The sequence below is a fragment of the Equus caballus genome, chromosome 3 (assembly GCF_041296265.1).
Source record: "Equus caballus isolate H_3958 breed thoroughbred chromosome 3, TB-T2T, whole genome shotgun sequence".
NCBI classification, from domain to species: domain Eukaryota; kingdom Metazoa; phylum Chordata; class Mammalia; order Perissodactyla; family Equidae; genus Equus; species Equus caballus.
In genome coordinates this window covers 35060539-35079506 of record NC_091686.1, presented here as the reverse complement: position 1 = coordinate 35079506, position 18968 = coordinate 35060539, and the positions used below count along the sequence as shown (strand labels likewise).

General features: G+C 65.3%; 1 protein-coding gene and 1 long non-coding RNA gene across 3 annotated transcripts in view; one reads left to right on the top strand and one right to left on the bottom strand.

The window, feature by feature from the left end:
- Positions 1-3493: 3493 nt before the first annotated feature.
- The window catches only part of ZFPM1 (zinc finger protein, FOG family member 1), a 73395-nt gene continuing 57920 nt past the window's right edge, over positions 3494-18968 (bottom strand). Inside the window, exons 5-10 of one of the 2 annotated variants that reach the window (XM_023637474.2) lie at positions 13576-13678; positions 11364-11573; positions 7458-7691; positions 7066-7161; positions 6830-6976; positions 3494-6691 (exon numbers count right to left, since the gene is read on the bottom strand). In XM_023637474.2, the coding sequence (XP_023493242.2) occupies positions 4896-6691; positions 6830-6976; positions 7066-7161; positions 7458-7691; positions 11364-11573; positions 13576-13678 (2586 nt within the window). In that variant the 3' untranslated portion in view covers positions 3494-4895. The remainder of the gene's footprint in view (positions 6692-6829; positions 6977-7065; positions 7162-7457; positions 7692-11363; positions 11574-13575; positions 13679-18968) is intronic. The other variant, XM_023637476.2, reaches the window with a different exon arrangement.
- Positions 7690-10757, top strand: LOC138923414 (uncharacterized). The gene is made up of 2 exons (XR_011436976.1): positions 7690-10182; positions 10463-10757. It is a non-coding gene; the product is annotated as an uncharacterized lncRNA (long non-coding RNA).

The following is an 18968-nucleotide window of genomic DNA, read 5'->3' as shown; positions in this document are numbered from 1 at the left end:
CTCCCAATGGTCGGCCTTGGGGTTGGTGCTTAGAGTCGGAAAGACGCCTGAAGTCTGACGCCCGATGGGGGACTCGCCCCCGAGGAACGTGAGCTCAGGCCAGCTCCATGAGCAGCATGAAGGGCACTCCGGGCTCGGGAGGGAGGACTCGGTGCTTCTTCCCGAGTTTGCATTCAGGGACGGGAGCCACGCTGCACTCCACATGGAGGGTCCTTTCACATTCGTGGTGGCACTGCCGCCGCCCCTGCTCTGTTCACCAGTGTCATCCCGGCTTAGTGGGATGGGGGTGGGGTTCGGAAGCCTCATCCACGTGATGGAATCAGGCAGGACAGCGTCTAGAACACAGGAGTGGTCAATCCCGTACCCGGTGAAGCGGGAAGCAGTGGTCTTGTCATCAACCCCAGGTTCCCAAGGGCTGAGATCTGGGTCCAGCCCCCTCCCTGCCAAGTCCCTGCCCCAGCTGACGAACGTCCCTTGGCAGGGCTGTATCTGCACCTGTTAGGCTGGTAAGAAAGGCCATGATAGGGTCTGAGCACCTGCGTGCGGGCGTTTCTCAAACTTGCCAGAGAATAGTCTGTTGGGAGCAGATTAAATGCAGACTCCCAGGCTGGACAGAGGCCCTGGGATGTGTGCTCTCCACCACGCAGGCGATGCTGATGCGGCCACCCGGGAACCGGGGCCAACCGTGCCCGAGACAACCTTGCTCCTGAGTTGTCCCCGCGTGGTGGGGCGGCTGTCAGACGGAGGGAGAGAGGCCAGTTTTGGCTGCGCAGGAAGGGAAGTGCCGGGAACCCCCAGCCTGCTGTCCTAGCTGCCACCAGTGAGAGCCCTGGTGAGGGGTGGGTCTGCCAGCAAGGGGGGCGCCCTGCTTCAGAGGGGACCCTGGTGGCAGACAGGAAGCGGCCCGGGCGCGGGCGGCATGTGCACCTTGCTCCTGTGCTCCGGCAGTCGTTGCAGATGCCAAGTCGTGCCCTGTCTCTGAGCCTCTGCCCCCGTCCATGAGAACAGCGATGGGAGGAGAGGCCACACCTCTGAGGAGGCCGCAGAAGCAGCCTGATTACAGCCTGGGGAGCCCTCTGCCTCCTCCCGTGCTGCCCCTCACCCAGGCCCCATCCGTCTGGACCCCTCTCATGCTGGCCGGTAACCTCTGCTGCTCCTTCCCCTTCCTCTGGAGAAAGACTCATTTCCAAACTCTGCAAGCCCGGCGCCTGTGCCCCGCGCTCCTCTGTGCTCCCCCACATCCCCTTCCTGTGGGGCGTCCTTTCATCCCTCCCTACGCCCTCCCACTCTTTCTTTCCCTCCTTGGGAGACGGTGGTGTGCAGGCGTGGTCAGTCTGGAGCCTGAATGGGTGGCAGGCTCCCGGCCCCAGGCCTGCTGGCCCATATAAACGAGTCATTGCTGACCCCTGGTGCCAGGAATGTCCACCTGCAGTGAGTCCTAGAGCCGGGCTCTCCCCAGGTGTGTGGGGCTGTGGATGGCAATGACCTGGGCGTGGGCTGCGCACTGGACTCTGGGTGGACGACCCCGTTAGTAGGAGATGGGGTCGGACAGTGGTCTTGAATGTGGACCGTGTGCCGTGTGCGCTGAGGGGCTGTGACATGGTGTCACCTGGTCAGAGCTGGCTCCGGGGCGATGCAGTTGGCACAGTGTGGAGGGGTGGCCGGAGGCAGGAGACCAGTGCAGGAGACCAGTGGAAGAATGGGGTGGAGGAAAGAGTCTGGGGGAGGACGAGCGGGGGCTGGCTTTGGGGACAGCTGTAGACGAGGGGGCGTGAGGATGGGGACTCTCTCATTTGTCTACCGGCCCCTTCACTCCCTCATGACTTCAACAACTGAGTGCCCCTCCCTGGTGCCAGATGCCCAGGAGGCCGTGGTCAAGGCAGGTGAGGCCTGTGGGGGAGGGGCGGGGGCAGGATAATAAGGCCAGGAGACTGCGAGAGTGACCACCACTGTGGTGGAAACGGATGGGATGGTAGGACGGAGAGAGCTGTGTGGCAAGAAGGGCAGCCCTTCTCGAGGGAGCAGCTGGAGCTGAGGTACTGACCAGAGCAGTGAGAACAGGGCTGTGAGGCGTGGTGGGGGACCAGGGCCACCTCTTTGCGGCGGCAACCCTGAAAGCCTGAACAGGGCGGGCCGACATCCCGTCTCCCAGCCACCCCCTGGCCACGGCAGAGGAGAAGCGTTGGGGGCGTGGTGGGTGGGTGGCCAGTCCACTGGACGGGGTGTGGCCGGGGCCTCCGGCAAAGCACAGCCAGCCTGAGAGGCAGAGCCGGCAGACTGGCTGACAGGTTTGGAAGTGGTGGTTGAGAGGGAACCAAGGTGAACCCGCTGACCTGGGTGCCTGATGGCTGACGGTGGCCGGTAGTGGGCGGGGAGAGGTAGGTTTGGCGAAACTAAGTTGCCTTTGACAGTGAGGTGTGAGGAGGTGGGGTGGTGCTCTGTCACCCACCAGAGGAGCAGAGGGTTGACGGTGACGTTTACACAAGGGTGGGGAGAAGTTGCAAGGACAAGGTGGGGCTCAGTCTTGGATATGTAAGGGTCCTTGAGGGACATCTGGGTCACATGGGGGCCAGTGGTTGACAGGTCTGAGGCTCAGAAGAGGCGTGGCTGGGCTAGAGAGGGTTAGGGGCACGGGCTCCGTGTGCCCCCCAGGAGAGTGTGTGGAGGGAGAGGCTGAGGTCTCCGCATGTAGAGAAACAGCGGGGGTGGTGGGGGGGTCGGGGCAGGGAGCATCAGGCGTCCTGGAGAGAGGTGGGAAGGTGGCAAGCGCCGTCCCAGGCTGTAGCTGGACAGTGGCAGCAGGGGAGGCGGCAGGTTCTGGGGAGGAAAGATGGGGGCTTGAGGAGGAGGCAGGGCCACTGATGGTGTCTGCAGGGTGTGGGAAACTCTGGGGCTGAGGAGGGAGGGTGGGGGGTGGGCTCCAGCCTGGGCCAGTGAGCCTAGGGCTGGGGGGACTGAACCGGTGGAGAGCAGCAAAGAGCGCCGCCCTGTGCTGGGGGAACGAGGTGTCGGGAAGATGTGGCCAGGACCCAGTTGCAGGGCTCTTAACAGGCGCTGTGCTGTCCTAGAGGCTCGGAGCAGAGCCCCCATGGGCCTCCCCAGGCCTGGTGGGGCAGTGGGCGGCAGGGCCTCCCAGGTGCCATGGCTCAGCCTGGCCCGCAGTGCAGGTCTGGGGCCGCTCAGAGGTGGGCTCTGCCTCCTGAGCTGAGCTCTCACAAGGGGCGTCACGGACTCCCCGCCCCAACTCCTTTACAGGGTAGAAACAGCCCTCCTTGGTCGCACTGTCCCTTCACTGTCGCCCTCCTGTTCTCGTGGCTTTGCATGGGGCGGGGTGTGGCTCTCAGGTGGGCAAAGATTTGGCGCCCGCCTCCCCGTCTCCGGAGTCTGCATTGCGTTTTCTCATTTAAGCATCTGTTGCTCATGGGAAGCCATATCCCTGATGTTCCCCAGCCCCTTTAAAAAATTTTTATTTTAAAGTTCATATACAGCAAAATTCAGTGCATTACGTTTAATTTTTTTAGGAACAACGTGCCCGGATGGCAGAGTACCGCCGCCTCCATTAGAGGCCCGGCTTGGAGGCAGAGCCTCTTGAACTCTGCGCGCAAATCCATGCAGAAGAGTGCAGAGGAGGAGCGGGCCCGAGGGGCTGTGCCCCCCAACCCAGGAGGGCAGAGCCCGGGGCTGGTCCTCGGGCCCTGAGGTGGGCGTCTACGGGACGGCAGCTTGGCTCCCCTGGACTCCCCCGCCCCCCCGACAACTTCCCTGCAGCCCAGACCCCTGAGAGGGTGGGAGCCCTGACTGTCCAGTGGCCTTGGCCACGCAGCCCTGTCACTCAGGACCAGCTCAGGGCAAGCAGGAGGTGGGCAGGTGTCAGATGGGAGAGGCCTGTGGACGATGCCACGGAGACTGTTCTTGTCCAGACAGGCTCCTGGGACTGCCCCCCATGAGGCCGGGAGGGACATCTGCCTTCAGAGGGAGAGTGAGTCTGGGTGGGCGGCAGGAAGCACCACACCGTTATTTGAGGCAGAGAAAGGTCAGAGGTCAGAGTTCACGTCTATGGGCCATAGGCTGCTGGGTAAGATTGTGTTTGGAAAAAATATCCTGCTGCTTCAAGCAAAGTTGGAAAGGGGCTGATGCAGGGACACCACAGGGAGCCCCCAGCCAAGAAGTGACAAGACCATGCTGGACTCCGCTCGTCTGAGTTTGGCTGAGTGTTGTCTGGGTCCAGGCGTGGCACCTGCAGACTGGGGGTGCGGTGCCACGTCCCTTACACCACTGCAGCCACCAGGGGTGCTGTGCTACCCCGCTCAGGATTTGCGCTCCCCTTGTCCAGGGTTCGCCGTGGGACTTGGTGCCCCCTCCCCTTCTCCCCTGGTGCCTGTGGGCTGCTCCCTTCCCCCCACACCAGCCTTGGCAACCTAGGGCTTCACCTTCCCCAAGACGCTCCCGTCCCTGGAGACCTGTGACTGGACGGGAGACATCCAGGCTCCCAAGACTAATCAGGGCGGGAGGGCTGTCAGCTGGCTAGAATTAAGCCGTTCCCAGCCTGGAGGGGGCAGCAGTGGGCGTAGAGGGCAGCGCCTGCTCCGTCTGTGCCCCAAGCAGGTCCGGAGCAGCTAGCAGGGCAGCGATCACCAGGGTGTGCTATGCCTTCAAGCTGACCTGCGGCCACTAGCTGCGACTCTGGCAGGGGCCTGGCCACTCGGGACTGCAGTGTGTTCGCCGGGGGCGGTGCTGGTCGCCTGTGCCGCCACCGCAGGGCCCTCTGCTCAGAGAACTAGGCCGCTCCGCCACTGTGCTCATCAAACTGAACTTCTTTATTAAGTGCCAAAGGTCCGGCGGGCGCAGCCCCTGCAGCCCCTGCGCCGGGCCGTGCTCCGCCGCGTGGCGCGGGCTCACTTCACGTGCTCGGCCGCGTGCGAGGAGCAGTAATACTTCTTGTGGGCGATGAAGGTGGACAGGCTGCTGAACCTGATGTTGCACAGGCGGCAGTACCTGTGGCTGCCGCCGGGCGCCGGTGCCCCCTTGCCGGGGGTCTGCGCGCCCTTGTCCGAGAGCGAGGGCGGCGTGGGCGGGCGCGGCCGCTCGGGGGACGGGGCGGGGCCGGGCCGGGGGCTGCCGGCGGCGGGGCCCGGTGGCTCGCGCAGCTCCTGGCCGTTGAGACCGTCGCGGGGGGCGGGCGAGGGCGTCCGGGGTTCGGCCGGGGGCGGGGCCAGCAGCAGGCCGTGCGCCAGGCGGAGGTGCTCGGCCAGGTCCCCGCGCGCCAGGTCCCCGCGCGCCGCGCCGTTCGGGGGGCCGCAGGGGCGCGGGTCCGGGCGTGCGCGCAGGTGGCGCGGGGCGGCGGGGCACGAGAAGCGCTTGTGCGCCAGGTAGGCCTCGAGGCTGTGGAAGCTCACGCGGCAGGCTGTGCACTCGTGGTAGTCGGCCAGCGCGGGCAGGGGCGCGGGCGGGGGCGGGGGCGGGGGCGCGGGCGCGGGGGGCTGGCGCCGCGGCTTCTTGCTCAGGTCGATGGGGCCGTCGGCCGCGTCCGGCCCGCTTCCGCTTCCGCTTCCGGGCCGCGGCGACGGTGACGCCGGCGGCTCTGGGGCGTGGCCGGGCGCCGGGGGCGTGGCCGGCCCGGCCGCGTGCAGCTCGTAGAGCTTGCGGCGCCTGCGCGTGCGCACGGGCGGCGCGGCGGCGGGGGCCCCGGGGGTCCCGGCGGGGGCGGGGCGGCGCGGCGGCGGGTCGTGGCGAGACGCGCAGTAGTAGCGCTTGTGCACCGTGTAGGTCTCGTGGCGGCTGAAGCGGATGTTGCAGGCCTCGCACAGCGTCCGGCGGGGGTCGTCGTCCTCGTCCGCCCCGCTGCCCGGGCTCGGGCTGCCCTCGCTGCCCCGGCCCCCCGCCTCAGCCTCGGGCGTGGCCGCGCCCCCCGCCTCGTCCTCGCGCGCCCCGGGGCCCGGCGAGGAGCGCGCCGCGTCGGGCTCGGCGGGCGGCGGGTCGGGGGGCGCGCGCGCCGGGTTGGGGGAAACCCTAGGCCTGCGGGCGGAGGGCGCGTCGTCGGGCGGGCGGCGGCCGGAGCAGTAGAGGCGCTTGTGCACGTAGAAGTTGTTGACGTTGTTGAAGGTGATGTCGCACTCGAAGCACGTGGCGCCCTTCGGGGCCCCCGCGAAGAGGCCGGTCTGCGCGCCCGCGCCCGCCTGCAGCCGGCTGTGCACCAGCTCGGACATCTTGGCCAGGATCTCCGAGGCGGGGGGCGCGGCGGGGAACTGCGGCAAGAGGAGCGCGCCGGCCGCCAGGCCCAGCTCGCCGGGGCGGCCCAGCTCGCCAGGACCCGGGCTGGAGCCCGGCGTGGGACTGGAGATCTCCGCTTTCACCCTGGCCTGGGCGGGGCTGGGCGGTGACGGCGTCCGTGAGGGGACCCGGGGCCCTGGCTCTGCCTCGGGCTCCTCTGCTGCCTCCACCTTGATGCTCCTGGGGGCCGCCGGAGGCTCGCTACTGCCCCCGTTTTGGGGCACCGCCTTGGTCTCTCCGTTTGTGGCCTCGGCCAGGATCTTCCTGTCTAGTCCTGGCTGTGGGGTGGGCTCCAGGCCTAGGTCGGTGGGGGCCAGGGGCCCATGCAGGGCTGCGTGCTGCTGGAAGCTGGCCAGGCTGTCTGCAGGGAGACCCCAGGGGCCACACTTCAGGGCTGGAGCAGGACCTGCCTGGGCCAGACCTGAGGAGGGGGGACGGCAGGAAGGGGAGAGCTGGGCTGGGCAGAGGTGGTGGAGGGCCCAGGCTGAAATTGACTCCCAGCTGTCTCATGGACAAGCCCCCTCCCTTCCCAGTCCTCAGGGGGGCCCCAGGGACTCACCTGGGGGAAGCTTGGCTGCAGGGTGTCCGGCTCCTGGTGAGTAGATCTCAGCTTTAGAGCCAGGCTGGCAGACCATGTGGTTGGTCACCAGGTGGCTATAGAGAATGTCCCTTGTGGTGGAGATGAAGCCACAGCTGTGGCAAACACCTGTGGGCAGGCTGTGGTGTCAGGGTCCTGGGGTGGGCTGGGCCCCACAGACACCCACTCTGCCCGCTCCCTTCCCAGCCCCCACCTACCACTCAGGGTGTCTGTGTGCACCTTGAGGTGCCGCTCACAGTTGGCCTTGGTGGTGAAGGCCGACAGGCAGATCAGACACACGAAAGGACGTTCTCCTGGAACACAGGGCTCAGTGAGGGGCCGGCTCCTGCACCCCAGCCTGGCTGAGGACCCATGATGCAGGCTGTGTGTGGAGGGTTCTTTAAGTTCTGTCTCCTTGGCCCCTTGTCTCCCAGGACCCTGGCAAGGGCCCGGGCCTGAGCTGGCCATCCAGGTGGCCACCTGTGTTCTGGGAGCCCTGTGGGAGGCTGCGTGGTGTGGCAGGACGAACACACAGCCATGTGTGTGGCACGGGACAGTGGGCGCGCACGGGTTGTGGCAGAGGACAGTGGGGAGGGGCGTGGGACCTCACCGCTGTGGCTGCGCATGTGGATCTCCAGGGAGCTGGCACTGGGGCAGCTTTTGCGGCACTGGGGGAAGGGGCACACGCGCTCGTTGGGGTAGGTCTCCTTGGGCTTCTCGTCGGTGGCGGCCGCGGCGGGGGAGCCGGCGCTCTGGCGGCTGGCGCAGTAGTAGAGGAGGTGGGCTTGCAGGTTCCGCTCGCTCCGGTACCAGATGCCGCAGTCCTTGCACGGGAAGACGTCTTCTGTGGGGGCGAGAGGCAGGCACAGCCTGAGGGGACACCCCAGCAGCAGAGGGGGGCTACCTGTGACCCAAGGCAGGGCAGTGGGCTCTCTGCAAAAGGAGGGTTTTGCCTGGCTGCCGGCGTCGTCCTCCAGCTCTGAGGAGTGAGGTTTGCGACCTGCTCCCTGCCTCATCACTGCCACCCCTTCTCATCTGTCCCTTTATAATCCTGGGTTCTCTTTCTGCAGATCTCCAGGCTGCCGTGGGAACACGTGGATGGGGTCTCTGAGTAAGCCCAGGATGGCCCCATGCTGCCTGTCAACAGTGAGCCCCATAAGGAGATGCTGTGGCCTCATGGGGGGCCACGGAAGGAGTGTGGACACATTAGTGGACAGGGCGAGGCTGGGGCCCGTGACATGGTCGTGTGTGTGACTTGTGGGGGTGACTGTGTGCACATGAACGTCCCCTGGGGAGGGGATGTGAGGGATGACATGGTCCCGGGTGCCTGTGGAGGAGCAAGCAAGGTGTGCGTGTGCACATGCACAGGTGCCTGAGTGGTGCATGGGGAACCCACATGAACGAATCCCTGAGCGCTCGGCCTGAGGACGAGAGTTGAGCATGGCTCCAGTGGCTTCTGGGGTGGGGTGGGCAGGGGTGAGCCAGGGGCTGCCGGGGAGGCCCTCCTGTGTCCCCACCCCTGTACAGCTGGATGGCACCACATCAGTTACTGATCGAATGGTCACATTTGCGGAATTCACCAGATTTGCCCCAGCGCTGCCTCTAGCTCCCCCATTTACAGGATCGTGGGTTGCAGGCTGGTTTTGCCCGCGGGTGAGGGTTCAGACGGGCACTTCCCCGGTTTCTGGTTCTATTGTCTTTGTACCAGAATTTTAAGGAATGTTCTCTCTGTCTCTGCCCCTTGGCTGAAGGCAGCGGAGGGCCTGTTCTGTGCCTTGGCCTTGACCTTGACCTTGAGGTGGAACCGCGGGGCCCCAGACTCCTTATCTGGGTTTTCGGCTGTGGCGTGTAGAGACCAACGTATGATGTGGTTTCTGCCTCTGCAGGTCAGGACGTGCTTCTGGGCCGCTGTCTCTGCTGCTTATCCTGGGCCCCACCCCCCCGAGGCTGCCACGCTTCCACCTTCTGCCTCTTTTAAGGAATTTAAGTATCTCTTGGGTGAGGTGGCCTGTCACCTCTCATGTCCCTGCTGTTTTCTGGCGACTTTTCTGCCTCAAATCCCCTTCCTGCTGTGCTGTTTATTTCTGTTTTTCGAGTTTCCTTTTATTTGGGGGCCTCGAGGCAGCTCTGTTCTTTATGAGCTGAGGCCTTGAGCTGCGACCAGGACCTGAGAGGCCACCAGTGGGTTTGTTTTCGTATCCACAAGGTCATTGCTGGGAGCTGGGTGCCGGCTGCAGTGAGAGAGGGGGGCCGGGAGCCTAGGAAGCGCATTTGAGCCCTGGCCTTAGCCCTGCACCTTGGTGAGGAGGATCCTGGTCCCACCAGCCAGGGCTGAGCACAGGCTGACCACGGGCAGGGCCCAAGTGGGCACAGCCCGGGGAACCTGCACCAGCGCCTCGAGGCCAGTATGACCGTTGCCCCCAGTTCACAGGCGGGAAAACTGAGGTCTGCAGTGTGGAGTGTCAGGAGTTAAACGGGTCCGATGGACTGTGGGGCTCAGGTTATTTAGCCCTTCCAGACCACCAGCTGGATGGGCCCCTGCGGAGGGGGCTGGGGCAGGGCTGGGGGTGCAGAGACGCCTGGCCTACGGTGGTTTCTGCAGTGAAATGCCCCTGGGATGTTGCTGCTTGCGGGTGAGGCACTGACACCAGGGCCTCAGACCAGGGAGCGGAAACCGAGGCCCAGAGGGGTGAGCCTGGGCTGGCTTGAGAGGAAGCCCCCCTGCCTGGGGCTCCTTGTAGCCTCCCTTGGAGCAGCCAGACGGAGAGATGGGAGGTGGTCTCTGCACATGGTAGGGAATGAGAAGAGAGAACTTCCGGCTTCCCTGTTCCCCTGAAACCTCGATGTCCAGACGAGACTCCACTTGTTCGCCCCCGCCGGCCTCTCAGTCCCCCGCAGACCCCATTCTCTGGGGCAGTGGCCTTACCCTGTCCAGCCCGGCCCCTCCACGTGGGCTCTAGGGGTGCACCTCACGCCTGTGGCTCGTCCTCTGCCCCCCCGCTGCCATGTCACTAGTTTCTCCTCATTTCCACAAGCACGCAATGCGCATCAGGATCGCTCAAGTTCCAGCAATGCAAGCCGTGTCCCCTCCGCACACTTTCTTGCTCCCTGCTCCCTCAGCTGCAGTAGTTTTGGTCAAGGTCACACTGACCTCTGTGCTGCCCAGTCCAGCGGTCAGCTCTCTGCCCTTGGTCTCACCACAGCCTGGACACAGTGGACCCCCACGGCCCGCAGCAGACGACTCGTGTTTGCAGGTCCTGCCCCAGAGCTCCCCAGAGGACTGTGCCGCTGTCTGTGCCCTGAGCCCCAGCCTGTGGCCCCAGCTCCCTCTGAAGGTGCACTTGAGCATCTAGCTGTCTCGGGGTCAGGGGTCAGGATGCTCAGAGCGGCTCTCCCGACTGCCCTGCCCACGACAGTACTGACGGAGATCCACCCAGACGGTGCACCAAAGCCCCTGCCTCGTGCTTGCTGCCTCCTCCCCACCCCACCCGGCAGGTCCCTGTTTGCTCCGACGCCCCATCTGGCCTGTCTTGTCTGCCACCACCTGCTTCAAACCATCATCACGTTCGATTTCCTCAAAAAGGTTACTTTTCTTCTGATTTTGCAACCCTGCAGTCGCCACTTAGCCTGGGTGATCCGACACTAAATCACACTGCCCTTCGCTGCTGAGAAGCCTGCCGTGGTACCCTTGGTGCGAGAGGAACCCCAGCCCTGGCCGGGAACCACCCTGGGAGGTTTCCCTCCCTCATGCCCGCCATACTGCTGGCTCTGGCCATGGTGACCCCTCGCTGGCCTCGGCCCCACGGGCTGTGCACTCAGCTGCTCTTTCCCGGTATCTGGGTCCTGGCCTGTCACCTCATCAGAGTGGTTCTCATGGGTACCCCAATAAAGGAGCCCCCCCGCCACCGTCCCATCATGTCACTGCTGTCCTTCCTTGTGGGATGTGCCCATGCCCTCAGGGCGGGCCAGCGCCCCCACCTCTGTGACCGACTATGTGGTTCAGCGTGGAGGTTAGAGTGTCCTATTTGACTCTCAGGATGACCATTTGAGGCAGACCGTCGTGATGAGGAGCGAGGGACCAGCACACCAGGTGTGTTCATGGGGCCGCGGCTGCCGCTCAGTGTCCACGGCGCATGTCAGTGACGCTGAGGCTGAAACCTGCCCGTGCGCCCTGCATGCCCCTGGGAGGGCAGGGCAGGTTTGTGCCTGCTCGCCGGGCCTTCCCAGGCTGCGACCCGAGCCCTGGGCCCTGCTGACCACCTGGCTCCTCTCTGCTGGGCTGCCCCTTTGGTATCTGCCGCCCAACCACTTGGTCCTCTCGTGCTGGCTGTGGCCTTGAGCCCCCCACTGGGACCCCACCTTCAAGGCCCCCGTGCACGTCCCTGCACCACACCTCCTCCATTGCTCAGATCCCGGCGGTGACAGATCTTTGCAGATCTTGAGCTCCTGGGCGCCACTGCAGCCCCGCGCCTGGGCACTGCCGTGGAGCTGCGGTGGTACGGGCAGGTGTACTCACTGTTGATGACCGCCGTGGCCAGGATGGACGCCATGCCGGCCTGCTGGGGCAGGAGCTGGATGTCGGTGTGTGACGAGGCCGGGCCCTCAGGCTCCGCCGGCTCCTCCTTCACAGGGTGGCTGGGGGCCCCACGGGGCTCAGCCGTGAGGCGCACGCTCAGCAGTCCACCAGCCGGCACCGGCTTGGTGAGCCTGCACCAGAGGGCTTCGTCTGCAGGGGAAGGAAGGGCCTCGTGACGGAGGGCCCGCGGCCTGTGTAGCGCCTCCCCGTCTCCTCCTCATGGCCCCTCTGTGCTGCCCCATCTCAGAGACCAGGGTTTGGAGTCAGGGTGGGGAATGGAGCCAAGGCCATGGTCAGGGAGTGGCCATGCCCAAGTCATGCTGTGGCTGTCAGTTTCCACGGTGAGCCATCTTGCCTCCATGGGGTGACTGGGTGGTCCCTGGGGCCTGTGCACTCCTTGGGTCTCCCTGCCCTGCGGCCATCCAGTGGGAGGCCCTGAGGGTGGCCAGCAGAGCTGCCCCCTTTTCCAGAAGGGGTGGCATGTTGGACAGGTGGTGGAGGGCCTGGTGGTGGTGGGGCCCGCCCTACCACGTCCTCCTCCCTGCGCGGTGCAGCTGTTCCCTCGGCGGCCTGCAGGGGGCAGCCTTGGCCAACAGGACCCAGGCTGGGCTGCCCACCGTTGCCTCCAGCGGCTGGCAAGGAGGCCACCGGGAACCTCCCAAGAGGCGCAGGCCCTACCCAGACGAGGCCACCTCGCTAACGTCAGCGTTGCAAGGACCCCTGTTCCACCTGGGCAGACACAGGTGGTCGGAGCCCTGCTGAGCTGGCCAGCAAGAGGGGCAGGCCAGGCAATGTTAACTGGCCCACGTCCCAGCTGGGTGTGCCAACCCACAGCTGACCGCTCGCTGCCAACACTGGCACTCAGGTGCCTTCCGGCTGCTCTCTGGGTCCTTAGAGCACCCTTTGTGGGGAGGAGGGGCTGGGGTCCTTTCCCCCCATGGAGGGGGAAACTGAGGCACATGGGTGAAGTGCTGGCCGGGGTGTGTGGGGTTGGCAGGATGGAGAGCCAGGTCCCCAGATGCTGAGCTCTGCACCCCTCTGCACCCCCATGATGCCCAGGAGGCCCCCAGGGGTTATGGTGGGGGTGTGTGTGGGAGCAGCCCCAGGCTTGGCTCCTGCCCACCCCACGGCCTTGGCTCTGTCCTAAAGAGAGTGCCCTCAGGACGGAGCTGCCTCCACTTGGCTGAACATGCTGTGTGCTCAGGACATGACGACAAGGGCAACACCCCCAGAACATTCTAGCAAACGGAGCCCCCCCGTGGGGGAATGAGGCTGATTTCCCGTGGTCAGTGGGTGTGCAGCCCTCCTGGGCGGCCACGTTCCAGCGGACAGCCCTTGCTTGGCTATAGAAGTTGTCACGTCATCTGCCCCACATCCTCCTCCTGGGCCTGCACCGCCTCGACTGTGATGGGGGCCCCCGCCACCCTGATCCTCACACACGGAAGACCGTGCTGCACTGTCCTCGGGATGAAACCACCCAAGGCAGGTGGGACCAAGGCGATGGAGATGGAAGCCCCGCCCCGCGCCTACACGGCCTGACCTCTGAACTGAGAATGAGGGCAGTGAGGACCCCTGTCCTGCTCTCCCTCCTCCCTCCCAGGCCTCCCTCCTGGGCCACTCCTTTTAGAAGATGCAGGGAGGCAGGAGCGAGGCCAGGGCAGAAGCTCTTGGGCCACCAGCTACCGTGCCTGGCCAAGCTCTCTGGTCAGCCTCACACAGCGATGGAGGCCCCAGAAGGTAAGGGGCTGGCTCCAGGCCCCACAGCTGGGTTTGTACCTGGAGCGAGCCAGACTGTGCAGGGCCCTGAGCCAGTTGGCACCTGCATCCACCCCTGCCAGCCCACCTGTCCTGGGCTCCTCCGCTGACCCCAGAGGCCCTGAGAATGGCCATCGCCTGGGCCTGGAGGAGCAGCAGGATCTGGCCTCCTGAGACCCCCTCCTCCCGCCCCAGGGCTGGCCTCTGTCTGGCCCCAGATGGTCTTCAGTCAGGGCACTGGGGGTGTGGTGGCGGGGTGGCAGCCCCAGGCCCAGCCCTGAAAAGCTCGCCTCTCACCTTGGGCGAAGCAGGCTGGTTTCCCTTTAAGGGCTGGCCAGGGACAGCCAAGTGACCCCCGCCTTCCGGAAAGCTGCGAGGGGAGCGCCGCGATACCCACCCTTCCTGTAGATCTCCATGGTGGCCTCGTCCGTGGTCAGGGCCGGGGGCAGTGTCCTCAGCCAGCAGGCCTCGTCCTCCAGCAGCAGGGCAAGGGCCGGGCTCTGGGGGCAGAAAGGAGCAGTCAGCAAGGACAAGTCGTGCCCTTGGACACAGCCCGGACGAGCCCAGCTGGGGGGTCCCCACGGGCCACGTGACGGGAAGCCTGAGAGACCGCCTGGCGGGGTGGCCAGGCCAGGCTGTGGACCGGCTCCGCATCAGCACTGAGCTGCGACAGAGACACGGCAGGGAGCCGGCACCTTCCGTGGTCTGGCATTGGGTTCTCTTGGAAACTGAGGTCAAGCAGCTTGTTCAGGGTCGCAGAGCCAGTGAGTGGCAGAGTGGGGATTTACACCCAGATTGGTGCTTTCCCCTTGCCTCCTCCTCCCAGTGGCTGCTGGGTGCTACCTCACAGCCCACAGGGTGCATGGGGCTGGACCAGCCAGGCTCCTCCCACAGAGGCCCCCAGAGGCCTCCAACACGAGCTCTGTGGGCCGAGGCCGAGATCGGCCCAGAGGAGATGGCATCTCCCCAGAGAGGGACTTGCGTGTCCTCCCCGACAAAGGGGCTCCCCCTCGCTGCTGGGCACGGCAGCCCACCTTCACCCCGTACATCCTGGTGCCGGCACATGGCGGCGGACACTCCAAGAACACCTGCCTGGGCCCAGCCACTCTCTGAGGTCCGCAGGCAGCAAGATGTCCCCTTGCTGAGCTGGCTCAGCCCCAGCCCCTCCCTGCCGCTCCCAGAGACGGAGATCGGTGTGTGGGGTCTGCCCTGGGCCCACCCAGCCTCGCTGGCAGCCCGGAAAGCACATTGCCCTTTTCCCATCTCACAGGTAAGGAAACTGAGGCACGGGCAGGCGAGGGGAGGGCAGGGACAGCCTGTGCCAGCCCTGCCTCGCCCAGCCATGCTCTCTCCCCGCAGCTGGGTCTGCAGCCTGGCCTGTGCAGCGCCGGAAGGAAAGAGCGCTCTGGGCTGGTCCTCTGGCTGCCAGTAGCCACAGAGGGGGGTGGCCTGATTTCCAGAGTCCTGGCCCCCGCCCGCCAGGCAGCAGAGGAAACACAGGGCTCCATCCCAGAACTGCTGGGGGCGTGGGCGGGGCTGCCTGCACCCCACTCTGGCCTGGCCCTGGTCAGTGGAGGAGACAAGGTGCAGGTCACGGCTGGAGGGCGGGCTGGTGGACAGAACCCCCCCCCCAGCTTTGCCCCAGGAGGTTGGGGTGACCGCTGCTGCTCCCCGGTTCTGGCTGGCTCCTCTGCTGGAGGTCCCCAAGCTCAGTCACTGGGTGCTGTATGGAAAGGCACAGTGTGTGTCCACTTTGGGTATTTTTCTTTGTTTTATGCAAATAAATGCTTTTTACTCAGAAATTTGTGCATCAGGACCTTTAACTGAAGAACTGGTGTCACTTGCTGTCCCTGGAGATGCTGCCACATGGATGGAGGAGGGTTTGTGCAGCCCAAGGCCACACACGGCAGTCGGCCAGGATGCTACCATGGCAGGAAAGCCGGGGCAGTGATGGTATGTGGGGCGTCCTCTGGCAGGTTCCGGGCACCTCCCTGCCAGGTCTGAGCCCACAGCATCTGTCTTACTGGCCTTTGCTTGCGGGGACCACAAGGGCTCCGGAGCTGGGCATCAGGGTCCAGTCCAGTCTCAGCCTCCCCCACTGTGACCTTTTGGGCAGGGCACCATGCCTCGACCCACGGTGGCCCCTATGACCACCTCTGTGACTTGTCCCCATCCCGTTGGAGACTCGGGAACCTGCAAGATCAGGCCTGTGGCCGGGCACTCCCGGTGACAACTCCCAGGAGGCTGGGGCGCCCCGGGAACAGAACCTGCCATCCCAGCACCACTGCCCTCCCTGGCCCTTGGCATGTCTCTGCAACCGAGTCATGACCTGCTGCTTGGCGCTGTGGCCCAAGCCCACGTGCTCACTCCAGACGGGTCCTCATCCTGCCACCTGCTTGCAGGGCGGGTCACGTCTGTGACTCAGTTTCCCCGAGGGCATCAGGAAGTAGCAATCTGTGTGAATCCCTCCCTTCCAACAGTGTCCACCCGGCCCGTGACCAGCACACAAGCCTGGCGTCCTTGCTCCTGCCTTCCCTTGGCCAGCAGGATGCAGCAGGCAGGGACTGCGCCTTTGGGCCCAGAAGGCTGGCGTCCACCGGGGCACCCGCCAGCAGTCAGCACGTGCTGACGTGGGGCCAGCATCTCCCCTGCGGAGCCTGCCTGGGTGGGCCGGTGCAGGCGGCAGTGGTGATTCTGACCGCTGCAGATCGGGGCAGGCCGGGGGACAAAGCGGCACCAGTGGGGTGGGTCCATTGGCAGGTGACCATTGGCTCCTATGTCCCAGCTGCGCCGACCTGGGCCAGCAGCTCGCAGCCAGGAGGCGGCCGGGGCCTCCCCAAGCCTCTAATGAATATTAATGAGTGGAGGAGGGCGAAAAAATTAATCTGCCTGATCCTCTGATGGGCGTGCGGTAACGATATGAAATCTAATTATTCGTCCCAATATTTCTAAACCCTCAAACTGAGACTGACAGCTTCCCGGGCGGTTTAATGCTTATCACTCTGGGAGCGCGTGTTCGCGGCTTGATAAAGCAGCCCACAGCCTGCTGACGCGGCAGAAGCCCAGTTTCCCTGCCCCTTCCCACCTTCTGAGGGACGAGGCGCCACGTCCCGCTGGCCGTGCCTCCCGCCGAGGCCCCCTATTCACCAGGCACCCGATGAGTGGCTGCCCCGGGCGGTGCAGGGCCCTCAGTGAGGGTGGACTGGGGGAGGGGGACAGGCGGGGAGGAGGGGGCCTCCGTCCTCCCCCGACCTGACCCCAGGAGGAAACAGGCCAGGATGTCCAGGGCTTCCTGACCAGGCCCTTACCCTATGCGCTCAGCCCCTGCTGCTCGGGGAGGGCCTGGCCCCCACTTACACGGGGAAGGTGGGACGGGTCGGGTGTCCCTGCCAGCCTGCAGGGCTATCAGCCCACGGCTCCAGGGAGGGGAGCACGGCCGCCCGCCTGCCTCTGCCCTGGCCTGGGGACGGCATGCGCAGGCCAGCCCTGAGCTAGAGCCACCCCCCATACCAGGCAGCGGACCCCCGAGAGGGCCGAGGACGCTGGGGGGGCAGGTGTCAGTCCCGCTGGCCCTGTGGAGGGGCCCACTCAGCGCTGGGCTCCTGGTGATATATTTTCTTTTCTTTCCGAAACCCAGTTGCGAGCAGCCCTGGGACAGAAGCCCTTTTCTCTGGTGGTTGAAGGCTCTGGGCCAAGTCAGCCCCCTTCCCGGCCTGGCCCTGCCCATGGGCAGTGGGGTGCAACCCTGGGAGAGGCTCTTCATAAGGCCCCGCCTGGCCCTGCTGCTGAAACCATCAGAGAAGAGGGTGCCGCCGTCCTCCACGGGCACCCAGGCTCGGGCCGCGCTCGCCCCGGACAGGCCGTGTAGGGGTCAGCAAGAAGCCCCACCCCTGCCCTGCCTGCAGCCCCTCGGGGTTGCCCCCTCCCTCCCTCCTGGCTCTGGCTGGCCCACCAGCCCGGGATAACTAACGGCGGCCACTTTAAATCCTCCGGCGCATCTGAGAACCCTCCTTGTTCCCCCAACAAAGAGGTCAGTGTCTGGATGCCGTGCCCGCTGATAACCATCGGAAACCCTATCTCCACCGCATCCGCCGTGACAGCTTCATCTGAGGCTGCTCCCAAACCTTGCTGTGCATCTCATGAAGCAGCCTTGAGGGGAGGGGGCCCCGGCCCAGGGAGCCAGACAGCCCGGCAGAAGGCCAGGGGGGCTGCCGGGGCCCCCCAGGTCACTGCGGGCAGGTAATGGAGGTCAGGCCTGGGGTGGGCTCTGATGGGGGCCTGCACCCACCTCCCTCGTCCTGCAGCCCATACTGAGGAGCCCCCGCTGTGTCCCGCTCACCCGGCCCAGAGGCAGCCACCTTTCTGTCCTTGGCCCCTCTGGTCTCCCCCAGACCCGGTGAAGAACCCATTTCACAGGCGAGCAGACCGTGACACAGAGGTGAAGGACGTCCAAGGCCATGGGAAGTGGCTGTGCGCACATGGGACCAGAACTCGGGTCTGTGTGATCTCCACCCAGCACTGCAGCCTTGTCATTCACTCACTCATTCATTCATTCAGTCAAGAGTCCGGGGCCTGCTGTGGGCCAGGTGCGGTGGCACCGAGAACAGAATAGCAGTCTCTGATCTCCCGCATGGACACTGGAGTTGGGAGGCCAGCAAGAAACAGCCAGTGGAAGCCGGGGGGAAAGTGCTAGAGAAACGGGGACAGGCTGAGAGAGAGGGTGTGAGGCCTGGAGTGGGAGAAGATGTGTGGACAGCAGTGAGCTGGGACGACAGAGGGGAGGGGAAAGCCGCAGGCGGGGACAGCAGGGGGCGGGGTCGGCTTAGGGGAAGGGCAAGCAGGGGGAGGGGACAGCAAGGCGTTGGGCCACGTGGCCCCCAGTCCCTTTCCTGGGGGAGGCCCTGGGCTCAGGGAGGCGGCCAGCTGTAAGGTGGGCCTGGGGCCCTGGCCCAGGGAAGGGGCGGCCAGGGCTGAGAAGGACAGACCTCTTCCAGCCCCAGCTCAGGTTCTTTCTGGCGTGTTAGGAGGGTCCCAGAGCCCCTTCGGGCCCACAGCACCTCCCAGGCCCTGCGGCACTTTCTCAGCCCCTGAAGCTGCAGGCAGGCAAACTGAGGCATGCACAGGAGGTGCCAGGGCCCAGGGAGGCCGGCAGCAGGGCTCCGGTCTGGGGTGTGTCCCCAGGAGGGCGTCTGCCTCTCAGAGCGCCCCACGCTGCACTCTGCTCTGACCTGTCCACCCCCCAGGGGTCAACCTGGCCTGGCCCCGGTCAGCCGCTTGCTAGCTCTGGGCAGCAGCCGGGGTGGGGGGGGGGGGGGCGGGGCGGGGAAGGGGAGGCTGCTGAATGTGGCCCCGAGATATGGCATCAGCGCCTGTGGCTGTGACCTTGTCTGGAAAAAGGGTCTCTGCACGTGTGATTAAATGTAGGGTAATCCAGACGCAGTCACCCTGGGGGACCCAGGTGAGTCCTCACCCAATGACGAGTGTCCCCAGAAGAGAAGGGATGGAGGAGACGGAGGCAGAGGGGGACTGCTGCGTCTCCAGGCCGAGGAACCCCAGCACTGCCGGCAGCGCGAGGAGAGGAGAAGCTGGAGCCGCCCTCCCTCAGGGACCCCTGCGACCCCTCCACTTCTACTTCTGGCCTCCAGAACGGAGAGAGAACACACTTCTGCTTGAGACACCAGGCTGAGGCGCTCTGTTACAGCAGCCACAGGGAACTGACATTCTGGGCCCTCTTTGAGCCTCAGTTTCCTCATCTGTACCATGGGCCAGTTGGGTCAGCAGAGTTGGCGT